The following is a 19,292-nucleotide window of genomic DNA, read 5'->3' on the forward strand; positions in this document are numbered from 1 at the left end:
ATGTCAGACTTCTAAAGTAAGAAAATAAGAGTATATAAACAAGGTACAGCAACCTCTCTGTTTCGCCCCTTTTCTCCAGTCTTTTCTGTTTATAATAACCTACAAATTCTCATTCTGGATTAGGTGGGGGTTCTTGGAGATACACATTCCTCTGTTCCTTTGATAGAGCTCAAAATCTCTTGTTGCCCCTGTAGTACAAATAATAATATGAACATAATCAAGGTTGTATTTGTTTTGTGATTATTCTGAACACTGGAGAATAACAGTAATTATAATACCATTAGATAGTAATGGAAAAAGATTTAAGGGTGGATCATGAGACTCCTGGAAGGAGATGAAAATCTTACTTAGTTCTTTCTTCAGTACTGCATTGCATTCTTCTCTTTTATGGAAAAAGAGGAACCTAAAATGATTTCTGGAATGACAGAGGTTAAGAGTGCCATGTAAGAGACAGGATTGTGTGGGAAAAACTTAACAGAAATTAATTCCGTTTCAATAATTAAGTTTCCTGTAAATTGGGCAGTGCTCAGACACAGGAATGCAAGTACAAAGAAAACAATTCTTCCATATACTTCTACAGCTCTCACCATGCAATCTGATTGCTTTATAAATCCATGCAGCTGGTGTTTTCTTGGAGTGTGTGGATGTGAAAGCAGTATGTGATATGGCTCTGCGACCCAGATCTTTGCTCCATGGAACAATACTCATTCCCTACACCATGATTTGTACAAGGCAGTGTAAGGTGGTATTTGTCTCCAGCCTTCTTTCATAATGTGTTCACAGTGTACAGCTCCTGTCACGTTCTTGAAACTTTGTGTAATCCAGGGGATAAGGACACTGTCCATCTGGAAGCCAGCTAATAGAATTTGGAGATAACTCTCCGTGGCAGGATCCCTCAGGGCCAGAGGTGTCTGTGTAGTTTCTGTGCTTTTCATGCAGGATAGAACAGCTCCAAGGAGCCTTGCAGCAGCTATGAGGCCATTGCCTTGCCCTTGCTTTGGGCTGGGTATGTCTCAGGGAAAAACAGATTTCTTCTGTGCAGTCTAGTCTGTCTGCTTTGTCACTAGTGAGCCACAGTGTGTACATTGGGCCCTGATTATACAGTGTCTCTGTGGCTGTTGCAGTGTTGACAGTGTTCATTTGAGAGGGGGAGATGATATACATGACCCTGGTTAATGATCCTCTAACACACTGTGCTTCCAGTCCAAACTGGAAGACAGCATCCAAGGAGGAGGACAGGCTGTGCATGATAAATACCTCTCCCACTGCAGAGTCAGAGTAGGCTCACTCACAAATGTGAAAAATGGAACCTCCATTTCCTTGGGCTTTTCAATTTCTTGTTAACACCTTTCACAGAGGAAATAATGTTTTTGGCAAAATCATTACTATTTAAAGCCATATAGATCTGAAAGCTCTTTGAAAGTTAAAAATGTGAATTAAAATACCCATTTTAGTTGTTTCTTCAGTATATGATCTTTGGTTTATTCCTTTATTTCCTTCTGTGTATAGTGAAGTTTCCTGACAAAGATTCAGTGAAAAGATCTATAAACTGAGATTGGTGTAATCACATTCTGGCCTGTATCAGTATTCAGGATGTATTGCTTATCCTGATCTGAACTGATGTGTTAATTTGACTTGGAAATGGAGTGAGATGTGGACGCAGATTTACACTGATCTGTAGTTATGGTTTTGTTTAATGAATTAAATGAAATCATAGCTACAGATCAGTGATTCTTCCGTAGTGTTTTGCTGGTTAAAGCAGAAGGCCCTGCTGTTTCTGCACAGGAATCTGCAGTTTGTCAGCTGCTGTTCCCAAGCTGTGCCCAGCCCAGCTCTGCCTGCAGGCTGGCAGTGTCACAGGGCCCTGGCGTGGCACTGCCCCAGCCCCGTTGGGATGCAGATGTTACACACACGAGATCCTTCATGCCTTAGAACATTTGTTTAGGCTCTCAGCATGCTGCTGTGGACTGACTGCTCTGATATATTTATATCTGTTATGCTTATAGAAAAAATTTTGTTTATTTAGCTTAATCCATAGGAATTCAAATCAGTTCTGCTCTTTGGACCCTTTTCTTATTTTCAAGTCTGTAGTGTTCTTCACCCTGTTTATATTAACCCAGGTAACTCCCACTGAGGTGTCAGTGATTTTTATTACCTTCAGTAATTTTCTTTGTTTAATAACCTCCTCTCAGCTTTTGAAACAGAGGCACTCTTGTGTAATTTACTGAGATTGTCATATTAAACTCCACTCGTCTCTTACAAGCAATGGTAGGGGTGCTCCATAGAGATTTTGGTAGATGCTGTAAGGATCCTGAACTCGGCTGGGATCTCTGAATAAGCTGCTTTTATCCCAAGTGGTGCAGACAAAAATACTACAAAGTCACTGCCACGCACTGTTCCACAATGAAGCTGTCCCAAAATAACCAATCCATAGCTGATGATAAACAGTGTAGTGGGTGAAGAGCTCTCAGGCTTAAGCTATTGTTAAGAGAAGGAATTGGCAATGAGCTCCAGGGGTTCAAAGAACAGCTTTCAGAGGGAATCCTGAAAGTTTCTCTGCTAGTAGCAGAAAATGTGAAGAATCAAAGATTTTCTGAGTCCTGGTTGGCATGGTTAGGGACAGGTTTCCACCTTTTCAAACGTAGCATGGGAGGTGTGATGGAAGGAGACAGAAGCCATTCATCCGCCCGTGTTCCTGGCACTGCCATGTTCATTATGTGCAGCAAAAGTGGAGTTCAGCCAGAGAGCAGCTGAGTGTGTGGACAGCTTTGAATCCAAAGTCACGACAGGACCTGCTGGGATGTCTAGGATCCTCCCCCAGATCATTAATGAGAAATAGATGCCATATGGAGGAGTTCTTTTGCCAACGGTCGGTGATATGCCGTCTTTGTCTTCCAGTTCTCATCAATTACTGAGGACTTTTAAATAGATTTTTATTTTACCTTCAGTTATATGGTTTCGTCTTCTCAGCTACTAAGGACACTGACCTTTCAGAAGATTCTTTAATTCTTCTAGAATTAAAGTTTATTTCTGATAAGATACTTTTGTTGCAATGGCTGATCTAGCACTCTTTTCATTCACTGGTGCATCCCCTCTTGCATCACGCCTGACTCATCCATTCCTCCCCTCACCACTGTATTTTCTTTTCCTGTAGATGCAAAGAACAACTTTACCTTTTCTGGTTTTTGAAACTCAGATGTTTAACTATGTAATTTTAGTTGTTTACATTAACATTTTTGCATCCACTTGGGGTTTTTTTTAAAAAGCAAGTACTGTAATGCTTCTATGGCTGGAATTTTGCTCACCCTTGTTGTGACTGTATGATGTGTGTGAGAATGTTTATAAAATTAATTAAATATACATGAATAGCACATTCAATACTGTAACTGTCACAAGTTTTATTGATGTGAAATCTAGTTTGAGTAGATTGTCCCCTTGTTTTTAATTCAGCTCTATATAATTCAGTGTTAGCTGTCAAGTTGGACTACCCACACCTCTTAGCTATGATGAGGCTGTCTTTATGATATTTAAATTTTTAAGGCCTTTTCCACTATTACCCACAGGATTAGAATCACTTAGTGTTTACTGCAGGTCTAGCTTTGAGAGCTTCCTAGGCTGCAGAACCCCATATATATGTATGCTATATAAATATAAAGTGACATAAAGACACTGTTTAAAACAAGTCACTACCTTCATAGTACCTTTCAGTTTAAAGAAGTATTTTAAAATCAACAAACAAATGAATTTGTTCACCAGAATGTTTCTAATACATTGTGTTGCAACGTACAGACCCCATCTGGGATTTATACACCATACCTATGCTTTATATGGAGTAACTGCTGCCTGGTAGCTTTTGTAGCCAAAATGCAGAGCACAGAAGAGGAAAACAGGGCAGAGAACCACAGTTTTACAGATGGAAGCTGAGACACAAAAGCTTTAAATGTGATTTGTAGCTGAGCATGTAACACGCGTGTCTGGTTGTATTTCTGAAAACATCCTTTTCACTTTCTTTTTAGTACTGGAAGAATGACTGGAACTGTGGCAAAATTGTCCTTTGTGGATATGAATTTTAGAATTTTTTAGAATTTTTAGATTTTTATAGTAGCTTTAAGAGTTTTTGTCTTGAGAAGTGCTCAGAGTATGAGAAACTAGTAAAACAGTTATGTCTGAAATAAGTGGCCTGGTGCCAGAAGTTGCAGGAATAGGAAGGCAAGAGTTAAAACAGTATGAGATTTAAGAAAACATTTTTAGGTCAGTAGTAAGAATATGCCTAATGGAGGTGTAGAAAGTAAGATTAGGCTTAGCTTTTATTATCTAGCACTAAATCCATTTTGTCTCTAAAAATTAAAATCCTACTGGGTGGAGTCTAAAGAGCTTCTTCAATTGGATTTACCCAGACTGCAGGATATGTAATAAAGAGTGATTTGTTTATTGTCCCTTGGATGTGTCCACCTTACTTAAGGACTTAAGCCGTGCCAGTGTAATGAGCCAGCTGCTTAACTGCTTCCAGATTCTGCATCCTGCCAGCCTGTTCTATGACAGGGAGATCCCTGGAGTCTGTGGAGGAAGAAATTTGATTTGCTGTTAGAGTTTTTGTATTTGGGAGGGGTTTTTTGTTGTTGTTGTTGGTTGTTTGTTTCCCACCCTCCAGGCTGTGATGTGGCCATAAAGTCACTTGATAACCTGCAGTCAAATCTCAACACTTTCTCTCTTTTGCTGGATACATGGGGAAATAGCCATGAAAGAATCCTTTAGATCAGCCATGCTCCTTCCTTTCATTGCCAGCCCTGTAACAACACCTCTCCACTCCCATTTTCTCTTAGAACACAAAAAATAATTATTTGCTCCTTCTGATGGAAGTATCCTCTGAGCCGCAAGCCTGCAGAAATAGGATTTGCCCATGTTGGCAATTTAAGGTAAAGCTCCTTTCCATCCTTACAGGAGTTTAGCTGAGGTTTAGAGGAGCATATGTGTACCCCAGGCTTGAAGCTCCCTCAGCTCACTTCAGAGCTTGTGTTTCAAGTGTGTGGCTTGTAAATGAGTAATATGAGCTTGATCTGAGGAGAATGTGTGTCCCCACAGAGCTCTTGCACTAAACTGATCTAAACTCCAGAGGTTTTGTATGCTGTATTTAACTGCTCATACCATTAAAACCACTGAAGCAGTATTCTTAAATGTACTTTGGTTTAGGTCTCAGTGGCCTTCATAAATCAAGATGACATGCTGACTGAAAACCAGGCCTTTGCTGTGGAAAAAATAATTTTCTTGTTACGTAAAAAGAATATGTAATCATTTGAGGCTCTTTGTTTTTGACAATTATTACTGTAATTTTGTTTTTCTTGAGCATATTTTGAATAGAAAAATGTATCATTTCAAGGATTTCTTCAGAAACAAACTCCAAGCATGACTTTGGACAAAAGGCATCCCCTTTCTGATCATGCTAAACCTGGCCAAAAGCTGTGTGAAATGTCTTACAAAATAGTTGGGCTTTTAACTTTTACCTCAGCAGTACTGATTATAATCTTAAGTATTTAATTTATGTGGATATATAAATACCATATTGCCTTTCCTCACACAGAACAAAAGCAAGAAAAAGCTTAGTGTCTTGTTCATTCTTTTAACATGTAACATGTTTCCATTTGAAGATTCTGCTTGAATCCTGGAAGATTGGTTATTTCATGGATGAGATTGAGCAATAATTATCTTTGTAGTTCTCTAACAAATTACTAAGTTATTTTCATGACTTTACCTCATTTCTTGAATAGATAAAGTTTTTTCTTCAAACAATGAGAAGAAGCAGTTTTGATCCTTGTTATTGAGACATCTTTTATTAATGAAGCAAAGTTTGAATTATAAAATATACAGTAAAACCCCCCAAAATAAAAAGGGACCCCATACTTGGGGGAAAAAAAAGGCAGCTGCTGAATGATTTGATGAAAAAAAGGCATCTCTGTGTTAGGATAAAGACAACATTCATTTGTTCTCATGCTAGTCACAGATAACACAGAAGTTATGCATTGAGGATGGTGATATGATTTCTCCTGTTGTGTGTTTATTAGACTTGGAGTAAAATGTATGTATTAGAAGCTTCCACCGTTTCTTGTAATAAATGTGCATTTTAACAGGACAGGGTACTTAGTCAGGGGTGAGCTGTACAGAAATAACACTTTGGCATCGCTGTTTCACACAGGCAAATGAGGACTGACAACCACTAAGTGCAGTCCAGGCTTTCTGAAGAAAAATATAGGCCATGGTAAACACAAAAATACATTCCAGCCTGCAGGGCCTAATCGAAAAATAAGCCTCTTGAGAGGCAAGATCACTGTGCACCACCACAGCACAGTTGCCATTGACTCTCCTGGCAGTGCTGGAGCCACTGGACTCAGTTTTGATCTGTAGATTTACCTCCGTGTGTCTCCAATAAGGCTGCATTTTTCCTAGGTGCTTTCAGGAAAACCTTATCTGCCCTATAATCTTGCTTAGCTTCTGGGCATTGGAGCATCAGTGCTGTGCATAATTCAAGCAGGGTTATGTAGCTCTCTTCTAACATTCAGGGACAAGGGGACAGATTAGAGCAATTTTCCTGATTGGCAAATGAAAGGCAAAGGAGATGCAGTTTTGCCAAATTGCTCCCAAGGTGGTCAGCTCCCGCAGGGGGGAGCAATCCTGTTTTCCCTTCCTCCTTGCTTGATGTTCGTACTCCTCCCATTTGAGCATTAGAGAAGGTGTGACAACACAGTTGGACCAGCCAGAAAAATTCCCTGGTGTTGTATAATTCAGAGATTTTTGTTTTACCTAAGGAACAGGGGTGATGGCAGATAAAACCTTCTCTTTGACAGAAAAAGTTTTTTCCTTCCAACATCTCAGTATGAAGCAAATGTGGACATGTTCCTTGGTTAAGCAGAATATTTTATTAGCAAATTAATAGTATAACTCCTACAATATATTAAAATATATTTAAACAGTAGATTAAATATCTTCCTTGTTCCAGGAGTTGAATGTTGATTATATTTATATCACAAATTACATTTGTCTACCCGGTCTGAAATCTCTACTAGAGAGCTCCTTGAAAGTCATTCAGCTTCTAACTAACCTTTCAAAGCACATCTGCACATTTCTGTTTCCAGCTGCACAGACAGAATAAAATAGAGGCTGAATAGCACTGAAAACTTGTAAAACTGGATCTCACAAATCAGAGTGAGGTGTTGTTTTTTTTTTTACTGTGCACCTTATTTTGCATTCAAGTTTCTAGGGGCTTAGCTGTGATTTGAAAGCCTTTAGCAGTTTTAAAAATGAAATTGTATAAAAGCTATTGATTTTTCTTAGTTATTTGCCACAGTACCTGTAATTTAGCATGATTATTCTTCAGTATCAATTAACAATCCACACAAAATTGCTGTATGTGTTCAGGAATGGATTTAGAGCTGCTGCAAAGCCCTGTTCAGAAATTTGCATTCACACTTTTTGTAACATGGCAGTCATTTTTTAATACATAACACTGACCTTTGTTTTATTCACAATAATGATGATGTCTGAGCAAATGTCAGATGGACGAGATCTCCAGAAGTCAGAATCCAGACACAGAATTCTAATGTTTACCCTGAAATCTCCAGCATAGTTAAAGCAAACAATTTCTGTAGTGTTTGAAGTTGAAAATATTAAATTTACCCAGCTTCAGGTTTATCGCCTCTAACACACTGTAATGCACAAACTCTAATTGCAGGCAATACTCAACTGATTTTATCTAGCTGGACAGAGACAGTAAATTGGACTTTATCATAAACACAATTAAACTAAGTGGAAAATTAGGTAATATGTTTTGAATTTTATTTATCTTTCTGTCTGGTGCATGTATTTAGCAATGTATTCCTCTCCTCCCACCTCCCCAAATTAGACTCTTGCCATAATTGTTCCAGGGAAAAGTTTTGTAAATAATACAAACCCTTAAAGCTAAATTGAGAGCTCTGCTGGTGAGGCATATGGGAATCATGAATACAAAACCACAAACCTGGAGGCTGCACTGGCCTGTCTCTCTCCTGATCTCAATCAAGAAACTCAGAATAGGAGAGCCAAGACCATGAAATGTGTGATTCTAACTTCCACCTAGACCATCCTGATCTATCTGCTTCTACAATTCACCCACAGTGCTGAGGATTGCATTTGCCATTTTCTGGCATTTTTTTGGCACGCTTTGCTGCACAGCCAGCAAAGTGGGATTCATGATGCTGTCATGAAGACAGCAGAGAGCTGGAAAAGAATTTGGGGAGACCTTAGAGCACCTTCCTTGGAAGAGGAGCTCTTCAGACCTTAGAGTCCTGGAAAGGGACTTTAACAAATACATGCAGTGACAGGACAAGGGGGAATGGCAGGTTTAGATGACATTGGGAAGAAATTCTTTCCTGCAAGGGTGTGAGACACTGGCACACATTGCCCAGAGAAACTGTGGATGCCCCAGCCCTGGAAGTGTTCAAGGCCAGGTTGGATGGGACTTTGAGCAACCTGTCTAGTTGAGGATATGGCAGGGCTTGGAACTAAATGATCTTTGAGGTCCCTTCCCACCCAAACCCTTCTAAGACTCTATTCACTAGCTGAAAGATAATCAAAATAATGAAATAGTTATTGAGCTCGAGGAAAGGCAACAGATGAAACAGATCTGTTCTTTCTGCTGGGTTGCATTTCAACGTGAGCTGCTACTCCAGATGGTGGGGAAGAAGAACATCCTGGCACAGCCTGACTTCCGTGGCAGAGCTGGCAGTGTCAGGCTCTTTGCAGGAAGAGAAGCACTTCCTCCTTGGAGGGGGAGCCTGAGGTATTTGGCACTTTGCTCATGATTCTGAATTAAATGGGAATTCCACCAAGGGTACCGACTTGCAGGTTCTCCACAGAGCAGGCCTAAGAACTTTGCATGGTCTTGTATCTCCCTTTGTAAAGGCTCCACTGTATTAATGAGGGTTCATTTAATTATTAATGAGGAGTGCATTTCATCCAGGAGAACTCCTCAGAGGAAAAACAAACCTCTTGTGAAAAGATTCCTAACTGAATTCAAGGCAAATACTTCAGGGAGTAGCATACCAAAATCTGTATCAGAGCTAACAGTACTATATGAAAAGCAGGAAATAAATACTTAGCAGGTAGGTGAAGACACTTGTGTATCACAGCCTATGTAAAAGCTACATACAGTGACTGATTCTAGGTAAATACACCCTTTAGCTCTTAAAAGCATCTGATGAGCTGGGGGACTCTGCTTTTGACTCCTGTACTCTGTCTTTAAATCAAGATACACTAATTTGTGCTCCTCATCACATAATGCCATGACTTTTTCAGCAGTCAGCGGGGATGGGGCCCTGTTTCTGCACAGCAGCTGAAGGAAATGTCAAGTACAAAGACACGCACTGCTCCCTTGATACAAATTAGCTGATCACGTAAATGGGGAAACAGGGAACTCTGACCCTATTAGAGCAGAATGTGCATAGTGGATTAAAACTCCAGACTTCTAATTAATCACCAAGTGTCTCATCCTTCTGATTGCAGCTCAGTAGGCCATTCTTCCAACCTAAGCCCACAGCTGTCCAGTATTAGCTCTGATCTGTCACTCCTGCTCCTTGTTCAGCTGTTGGTTGAGTAAACAATTTTGCAATCCTGAATGTCTCAAAAGCAGGTTTCAGAAACACTCAGAAACATCCTTATATGTGAACTATACTTTTATTGTGTGAATACTTAAAAACCCCATAAATCTTAAATTCTAAGAACTGCATAACACTCTGCACTGTTTATGCTATTTTCCCATACAGAAAAAAGTACAGACCAGTACTGATCATAGTTCTATTTTTAAACATGCACAAAGTGTTTTATACAAACTACAATTGCATCAAAGTTTTACAGCTTCACTGAAATGGGAATTCCAAAATTTGTTACGCACACACCGAATTTATTTGAAGATGACACAGAATAATCTAAGTTTGATATTACTTCTCAGGTAAAGCTTATGTATCACTGAACTCCTACAAGAAGATACATATTTAACTACTTTTTTTTTAACCCAACTTTTAGACCATGTTTTAGGAGGAATACTGCAGATACATTGAAGCCATTGAGTCAACAGACACTATGCCGACCCCATGAAATATTTCAGTAATAGGATCTCTCTCCTCAGTTTTAAGGCATCTGAAATTCAAACCAAAATGAGCTTCTCACTGTCAAAAGCCAAACTAAGACATTTTCTCCACAGAAAGACGCAGTATTTTATTTTCACAAAGAGCTATCTTAAGGCAATGTGCCACTGCTACAGGCTGCATACAAACCACAGCTATCCTACCCTCCCCTCACCTGTTTTGGTTTCTAAAATGTTTCTAACACAGAGAAATCTCAGTGATGGAAGAAAAATGTGCACAATACATATTCAGACAAAAGGAGGAGATAAAAATTTAATCTAAAACCTACAGACTCTAAACAAACTCCATATAATACACTTTTGTTATTCATAAAAGGAGTTCCCTTTTTCATTTCACACTACAGAAAAACAGCACTGGACTGCAACACTGATTCTTCAGTTATCTATAAAACAGTGGAAAAAATAAGCAAACTAAAAGCTAAGTGAATTTGTTACATAGCATCACTGGACTCTCAGCCCACAGGGATCTCAGTAGGGGTGGTAACGAGGCCCCGGGTTGTAGGAGTTGTAGGAGTTGTAGGAGTTGTAGGAGTTGTAGCCGTACTGTCCGTAGTGGGATGAGTAGGACTGTCCTTGCCTGTGCTGCTGGTAGTTGTTACCCCAGCCCCTATCCGACCTCTGATTAGATCTGTAGTCACCTTGCCAGTTGTACCTGTCCCCTCTAAAATATCTGCCATCTTGAAACCTGCAATGAGAAGATAGAGCAAAGTCTGACATAAGTTATATCAAGTCTAAAATAATGAATTATAATGAACTCTTGTATTTGGCAGTTTTCATCAAAACTGTCATGTAACTGTTAATACACTCAAATATTTATATGACAAACTCATGAAAACATACCTGCACTCATCTGAGATCACTCATTAATTTCTTACCCCACACAACATTTGGACAGTCTGATTCCCAACAAAGTATTCCCAGGCATTAGGTGAACTGCTGGAAGTTTTAACAGAGACTCAAACAGACCATAAATCTAAAAATCAACCCCAAGGCACAGCTGTGGTGCATCAAAGCCAGGTTCCATCCAGCAGTTTCATGGTTGAAAGCTTTGGCAAAGCAGGCCAAAGCACAGTTACAGCTACCTAACAGCACTGAGTCCTGGGATTTGAATATTCCCTAAAATACATACTACTGCTAAAACTCTGCTACCACAGTCTCACACTCAAGACACTGTACCTTATCAGTGGTATTTAGCCATTGTTCAGTCTCAATTTCGTCTTTTCAGCCCTATCTCAATTCCTCTGAATGCCTGAGCTGCCTTATAGTAATTTTGTTTACAAATAGTGTGGTGCAGAGAAACAACACTTGCAAAAAGTTCACTTTGTGACCACAGTGTAGGTGTAAGAGTTCATCAGTTCAAAGAGACACACAGTTTTTAAGAACATCTTAAACAATCACTTGTTTGTAATCCTGTGTTTAACTTAATGACAAGCTTCTAAGGCAAGAAAAAGTTACAATATTGTCCTCCTTTTCTTCAGATAAGGCACAAATCCTATTTAGATATTTAGCTAAGGAGGTTTCCCAATTGTTGGCTGGACTGAGTTTAACTACTTTATATTAAAGGCTGATGTTAGTATTGCCAAATGTACTATATGCTGTAATTGTTGTTTTTCAGTCACTCAAAAATCTGTCCAAAATTCAGTAAAAAGCTGCAATTACATCTTGAAGAAATAATTGAAAGTATTTTGCTTTGGCAGATAACACTGTACTTGCCAGATAGATTGGATGATTGATTTTACAGTCACTTCTATTGAATAAAAGAAATACAGGCTAACCTTCTAAAGTACAGCAAATACTTAGCTTATAAATGAAATGTTTTCTGGACAGCTAGTAACAGATAATCACACTAGTAGCTTGTTCCTTTGCACATCTTCCTGCCAGTTATCATCCAGCATAAGATGGGCTGCTTAGTTTTGCAGAAATCTCATCTTTCCCCTCTGGAAAAATGTTTCTGGCTGAGCAATAACAAACCCCAGGGCAATGGGTTCAGTGGTTCCAGCTCATTCTTTACTAAAAAGCAAATAAGTTAGTACTTTTATACACAATACAAAAACTTTGCCAGTCAATACAGAGAAAAATGTAAAAACTCATTACTTTTCAGAGAAGACTATATTTCTCTTAAACATAGGCACCTAAAAAGTAACAAGGAAATAGTTCACTGAGCAGAACAGACTCCTATACTTCTTCTGAAATCAATTATCATTTAACTGTACTTGTGAAACTACAATGACTACAAAGAAAAACCAGTACCGCTCTCTGTTCCTCTGGTTGCCACCAGATCTGTTTCTCCATTCTTCAACTATAGGAGGGGGATCTGCAGGGCGTTTTAGATACTCCTGGTACTCTTCATCATCCGATGTGAATCGATGAGCAAACATCGTTTCATAATTTGGGGGCACGTCAGCCAAGGAGGTCATTCTGAAAACTTTAAACATGAACACAACAGAAGTGGCTTCAGCAATGTACAAAGACTCTCATTGCAGTAGCTATCAAAATATCAAAATATAGTGAAAATGAAGGACAAGGAAAAGTTACATTCAGATTAACACAGCTGTTGAGTTTTGGACAAACAGCATAGATGCCTCACAGAAAAAAGTACTTCAGAACATGCTCCCCATCGACTCCTGATACTGATTTTTGGCAGGAAGAAAATTCCTATAATCAACTTCAAAAGTTTGCTACGGTAAAATATGCAAAGCCTGCAGATACACCAAGACAAGCAAAATAATCAGATTTATTCACAGTAATTTATGTGTTAATAACTTGATTCAGGGAAAGGTCAGCACCTAAGAGGATGCTAAATTACCTCATAATATGCCTGTCTGATGGGATTTGTGTTTAAGGCCTTAGTTTCCTTATTTTATATATATGCATTTGCATTCAGATGTTGGTGTTAACAGAGTACTGTCCATCACCAAAATCTGGTCTTAATAGCAAATCAAAAAGGTTTTAAGCCCACTGCTTTAACAAGCCCCACATAATTTAGAGCATTTGCCTTATCTGGCTCTGGACTTCCACAATAAGCTCTTCTGCTGTCTCCCAAAGACTTGCTTGCAGGACCCCAAGAGCTAAAATATACAAAATATACACCCAAGGCTCATACACCATGAGCGGCCTGGGCCTCAGGTAAGGGGGGCGTTCTGGGGGAATCCGTGCAGCTCCCCTGCAGCAGCCTCAGACGTTCGTGTCTGCTGCCCCCAGAGCCCCTGGGCAGCCTTCCCCCGCCAGTGATGCAGCGCACACCTCCCCGAGGCAGGTGTAGGAGTTATTCCTGCGGGATGCAGGGATAACTCATCCTCCTTCCCTCTGCCAGCAGCTAACCTCGTTAGGTTTTTATTACGGGCGATCTCCAAGGAACTCCGCTCCTCACGTCTATGGCAGTCGGGGTGAGGGCGGCAGGGGTAGCACTGCCCTGGGGACGAGCCGGAGCTTCCCCGGAGCAGCTGGAGGTGCTCCCCTCACAGTTTATCCTGTTAATGCCAAATTCATTCCGCGGGGGCCCGTACCGGGGACACCCGGCACCCTCCTGCAGCCAAGGCCGAGCAGAGAGCGCCGGAGGGGGCTGGAGGTCCCCGAGGGCTCCGCCGGAGCCCGCTCCCCTCACAGCCGGACTGAGCTGAGGCAGCGCGCGGGGGTCGCTCCCGCTCCCTCCTCCCTCACGGCCTCCCCGCACCCTGCCCGCCGCCCCTCACCGCGCCTCAGCCGCCGGAGCCGCCGCCGCGATCCGCCTCTTCCGGGGCGGGACAGGGACACGGGGCACCGGGGCGGGACAGGGACACCGGGGCGGGACAGGGGACACCGGGGCGGGACAGGGACACGGGACACACCGGGGCGGGACACGGGACACGGGACACAGCGGGGCGGGACAGGGACACCGGGGCGGGACAGGGACACGGGACACAGCGGGGCGGGACAGGGACACCGGGGCGGGACAGGGACACGGGACACAGCGGGGCGGGACAGGGACACGGGACACAGCGGGGCGGGACAGGGACACGGGGCACCGGGGCGGGACAGGGACACCGGGGCGGGACAGGGACACCGGGGCGGGACAGGGACACGGGACACAGCGGGGCGGGACAGGGACACCGGGGCGGGACACGGGACACCGGGGTGGGACAGGGGACAAGGGACACACCGGGACGGGACAGGAGATACACCGGGGCCGGACACGCCGGGGCCGGACAGGGCACACCGGGGAGGAACAAGGGGCACAGGGACGGGCGGGGCACAGGGACGGGCGGGGCACAGGGATGGAACCTCTTTCCCTCAGGTTAGGGTTGGGTGCAAAGCGCGTTGGCAGGAGAAGTCTTGAGGCGCTCTCCTTCGCTGCCACGCGGGTTTCAAGGAGGCGACACCTGAAAGGTTTGGGCTTTCACCGAAAGGTGCAAATGAAAAAGGTGAAGTCAGCATGGCGTCTGTGGCTGGCTGTAATGCCATTTAAGTGTATTTCTGGTATAAAAAAGCTTCGGGATGTGTTGACTGCTACGTGAGGAAGGTATGATGATGCGAAGCTTTTTGGCAGGGAAATAACTCCGTGTAAACCAAAATAATCCTGTTCTGGCGCCTGCTCCAGCAGCACATTTCCGCTGCCACCCAGTGCTGTGGGTGGCGGTCAGCCTTGTCACCCCTAATACAGATGAGGTTATGTGTGAACCTCAGAACTTCAGGCTTGTCACCTTTAATAGCAGTCAGGTTGGCACTGGTGGCATCAAGCCCTTCCCGCCGCAGAGACGGTGTCGGTGTCCCTGGTCCCCGCTTTGCCTGGTTCCCACAGCGCCCGTGTCTTCGCGGTGCTGACAGATCTCCACAACACAAGCCCGTGATTTTTAAACGGTTTCTTGTGCTGTGTATACGAAATGGGGGGGTTGTTTTGTTTTGTTTTGTTTTTTAATAGGACCTTTTCAGAAAGCAATGTTTTTTACAAGCTCTGCTAGAGATTCTATAGCTCGCAGGCACTAGCAAAGCTTCAAGACTGATAATCAGGTAGATCACTTGAAACAAAATACCCCAGCAACAGCAATAGCAGCATCCAGCTCTCCAAAAATATTAGAACGAAGCAGTGCCCTTTGTTTGATATAAACAGCAATAATTACAATCCGCTCTCCAGTGTGATCTACAGCAGCTGTGTATTGTCACTTGCAGAATAGGAAACGATGACCTCAATCCAAATGCAAACACCTTAGCCTGGATAGCTAGTTCTAAGCCAAACAAATTGTCATTGAGGCTGAAAATAGTATCTTTTCACTCAAGTTTTCCCCTTATAATCCCTCTTCTACTGACTGCCTTTTTGAAATGGGCAGAAGTAGGATTTTATTTCTTCTCCAGACATGTTTCATTTTGATCACTGGATATTGCAGTTTCAGGTGTGTCTACAGAGGATTTCATGCATAAAGTTAAGGAGATAATTCTTAACAAAAGGTACACACTTTTGTTATTTTTGTGGCTCTAGTCTGCTGTTTTATGGGTGACATTTTTCATTAAAAGATCAAACTTAATATTAAACCTTTAATTATAGACTCAAGTCATCCATACAGTTAAGCATGTACATAATTTAGGCATAAATATAAGTTCTATTGAAGGCACGGGACCTTTGTAATCCTATAAGCTGCATATTTCACAAATTACAGATTTGGAAAGATGCTTTCATCAGCATATTTTGCATAGAAAAACACTACCTGGGAATGGCTAAACAGAGTGGCACACAATTTTATATATTAAATATTTATTTATACATTATACTTTTGCTTTGGTTCTTTTTTGTCACATCTTTATGCCTGCTTTGGGTTATACCAAGAAGGAGATAATGATCCAGGCAATATCCTAAGATTTCTCATAGGTGTTATTCTGAAATTCAAACTGCATATAAAAAAACCCTGAAGTGACAGATGATTTTTAATGGAATAAAGGCACTCAGAAATGAGTATTGTCACCGAGTAGAAGTTTCAACACCCACTAAATGCCTCACATAGCACATACCTACAGACTAGGTGCCTGAGTGCTTAAAAGGTCAAGCTCCAAGTGTTGTCAAGACAGAGAAATTGATAATCCACTCTTGCAATCTTTATGCTCACTTCAAGGCTCTCTGGGTAATTAATGTGTTGTTTTTGTGTGAACACAATCTCATAATCAGCATCTCTGAAGTCTACTGCAATGTGATAAAGCCTCAAAGGCTTTGCTTTTTTCCTGTAGATTTCATTATGTTAAATAATGTGCCGTTAGATGAAGTCTTATCTTCTACATTTTAAACTAAGACTTCTTCCTTGTAGCCTATTGGAAATTAATTAAGCTTTTGTAGAATGGATCTTCCTGGCTGAACAAAGGAGTATGTGCTAAAACTAGCAAAGTCTTGTTTGCCTTGAAACAATGGAAAATGGCAGGGGGTTTATAGCTATTTAGCCTTGATAACTCTTGCTGTTCTGTCACAGGACTTTGTATTTGATATTTTGCCTAATTCCCCAGCTACTGGACTCATGTATTTTCATTATACTCAACTTTCATTGGAAAATTAATTTCTAGCCCTTCTTATTACAGAATTACTTAAAGAAATTACTTATTTCTTGGGTAACAAGGTAAATCTACTCTACAGGATAACCAGCCTGCACCAAAGAGCAAAAGGAAAACATTGTTCAAATTTTCTTTGTTTAAAATCTCACATATATTGTAATTTTCTGTTGTCTTTAAGACTCTGTTCATTGCTCTGTCTCAGTAGAGCTTGACAGCTGTGACATTTCTAATGAAAAGTCAGCATGTGTCTATCTCAGTAGCAAGGGAAAAGGAGAACTACTTTTTTTTCTTTTCTTTTTTTTTTCTTTGGCATTTCTATATCTTTAAACAGGAGGAATTCTTTTTCTCTAGTGTTAATATCTACTTTGAGAAATCAACTAAGAAACTAACATCACTTGTAATTGGGGCCTGCCTGGTTGAGGAAAGATTTGTGTATAAACGAGCAAGCAGCAAAACCCCCATAGATGGTTATGGATCCTGCTGGGGATTTTTAATAACAAAGAAACATATCAGAAAATATTTTGGTGAAAATTTGTCTTCAAAACTCTCATTTTTTTCTTAGCTTGCTGAAACTGCTCAGTGGTTTCCTGTCAGCCAATTTCCCTCTCCCCCTGTTTTTTTTCAATGTCTCAGTTACTGTGTAACTGAAAGCCTGGTTTGTTTGTACAAGGAAACCTGATTTCCCCAGGTAATTTTTTCTAGGAAATGGTGATGTCTGGCACAGCTAGGGAGAGCAAGACTTTGTGTTCTGGCTCCAGCAGGTACAAAGGGCATGCGTGGCAGCCTTGTTATTGATTAGACATAAAGGAAAGCTGTGTTTCTGTGGGCACGAGAGGCTGTAAGACCACCAGGGGACATCTGAGCAATAATGAGCGCCAAGTGTTTGCTCCATCGTTCATTGCACTGGGAGATAGGTAAGCAGAGATGCTGTTTAGCCAATCTGCAGAAATATTGGGGGTTGTGCTCTTTCTCTAGGACCTCCTGTGCTCAGAAGATGAGTTCTCATCATGGGATTTTATTCCTTTGGCTGGAAAGGATTATTGCCTAGATGAACCTCACTTAAATAACCAGAGAGACGGAGATACAACAGCTGCTGCTGACAAATGCCTCTGAAGCCCAAGCAGCTCTTCTGTCAGATCTCTGCTTTGCCTTTGCTGTTATACTGTACAGTATCCCTGAGCTTCAGAGTGCTTTTCACACACCTCCATATGGTGGTGTAAAGTGAAGTCCATAAAGGAACAGACTGCGTGTTTCTAACCACTTCACTAAACTTAATACAAGAAATGTTTCCTTCCCGTAACAATGACCTTTAAATGTTAACTGGCTAAAAAAATAACATTGTCCTTTTTTAAAAAGGGGAAAATGCAACTCCTGATACTTGATTGTGTTACAGAATAACAATTTTGGTTCTGTGGGGCCCAATTCCTTTGCATTAAGTTTACAACAGTTTAATACTTGATTAGAAGGAATTTATTCATTTATGCCAGTATGAAAGAAGGCCTTTAATTTTCCTAAGAGCTACTTCTGTTGTCTGTCTTTTAAAACTCGGTCACATTAAATTACATTTCTAGCATATTGTTCTTAAAATCTGACTGTCATTTATCCATACTTATATACATATATACAAATTTTGAATCACTACATTTTAGCTGTCTTCTTTTATTTTCACCTTTTAAACCGACTGAGCCAGCTGTGCCCTTTGGGGTCTATAAGAATGAATCATTTTTATTATTTTTTTCTTTCTTAGACAGTAATTACAGGGTAGTATGCTGTCTCTGGTTTTTAATATTATGGTGCCATTTTAATCCAAGGTGCAACACCATTAACTTCAGCAGAGTTACACTAGCAATGAATTTGTCCCCAGGAGGCTTTTCTGAATGTTCGGCTCTTTCCTCGTGATTACCCAGAGGAATGGAGAAGAAGAAGGCAAGACAGAGGACCCTTTGATAGGAGGAATGTAGTTCAAAGTGAAGTCTTGTTTCTGCCATTCATGGTGCTCCATATGTTCCTCATTTGGGGTGGAGGTGGGTCAGACCCCGTGGGGCACACATGCTGGGGCTGGGGGGCAGGCAGAACTTTTACACGGCACATCTGGTGCACAGGTTATGTCATTTCCTAGATGTAGGTACTGTACAAATTGGAAGAGGAAAAAAAAAAGAAAAATAAGAGAAAAAAGTGGGAGGAATATTCAGGCACTTTAAGTGTACTTCTGTGGAACTGCTTGAAAGTGGAGTAGCCAAACGCTTAGATATCAAACTCATCATGATCGTCAGGCTGTCTCAACTCCAACTCAGATGCTTTTTAGATGTCAAGTAATTCTGCAAGTGGGGATGTGTGAATCAGTGCTACCATGGATTACCTATTGTTAAGACAGTAGCAAAATATAAAGAAGGTACTTGCAGAAGTTTCTAGCACTAGATTTTATTCATACTCAACTTTCTTTTACAGTTCGATATTTAATTTCAGTTTTGTTTCATTTCTCTTGTTCATATCCAGTCTAAAACATTCAAATCCTCTGCAGTATGGAAACACCAACTTGTAAGTCAAATACAATACAAATACAGTACCACCCATGTGAGTTTGGAAGGGGGATTTAGAGCATTTCCTCTTTGCT

General features: G+C 41.1%; 1 protein-coding gene across 3 annotated transcripts; it reads right to left on the reverse strand.

The window, feature by feature from the left end:
• Positions 1-9,683: 9,683 nt before the first annotated feature.
• RAMAC (RNA guanine-7 methyltransferase activating subunit) lies at positions 9,684-13,967 on the reverse strand. 3 transcript variants are annotated; one of them, XM_063412670.1, is made up of 3 exons: positions 13,864-13,967; positions 12,422-12,596; positions 9,684-10,856 (listed from the first exon to the last, which is right to left on the reverse strand). In XM_063412670.1, the coding sequence occupies exons 2-3, from the start codon at positions 12,586-12,588 to the stop codon at positions 10,640-10,642; spliced, it is 384 nt and encodes a 127-aa protein (XP_063268740.1). In that variant the 5' UTR covers positions 12,589-12,596; positions 13,864-13,967; the 3' UTR covers positions 9,684-10,639. The 3 variants fall into 3 exon arrangements, with proteins under 3 accessions (XP_063268740.1, XP_063268741.1, XP_063268739.1); XM_063412671.1 differs by lacking the exon at positions 13,864-13,967 and adding an exon at positions 13,493-13,856; XM_063412669.1 differs by lacking the exon at positions 13,864-13,967 and having other exon boundaries at positions 12,422-12,606.
• Positions 13,968-19,292: the final 5,325 nt, after the last annotated feature.

The sequence above is a fragment of the Prinia subflava genome, chromosome 15 (assembly GCF_021018805.1).
Source record: "Prinia subflava isolate CZ2003 ecotype Zambia chromosome 15, Cam_Psub_1.2, whole genome shotgun sequence".
Taxonomy (NCBI): Eukaryota; Metazoa; Chordata; class Aves; order Passeriformes; family Cisticolidae; genus Prinia; species Prinia subflava.

Excerpts from the sequence above, each read along its gene's own strand:
- RAMAC (XM_063412669.1), bottom strand. The coding sequence starts at position 12,606 with ATGTTTAAAGTTTTCAGAATGACCTCCTTGGCTGACGTGCCCCCAAAT. Across the intron at positions 10,857-12,421 it reads AACCAGAGGAACAGAGAGCG|GTTTCAAGATGGCAGATATT; the intron begins GTACTGGTTTTT and ends TTCTCATTGCAG.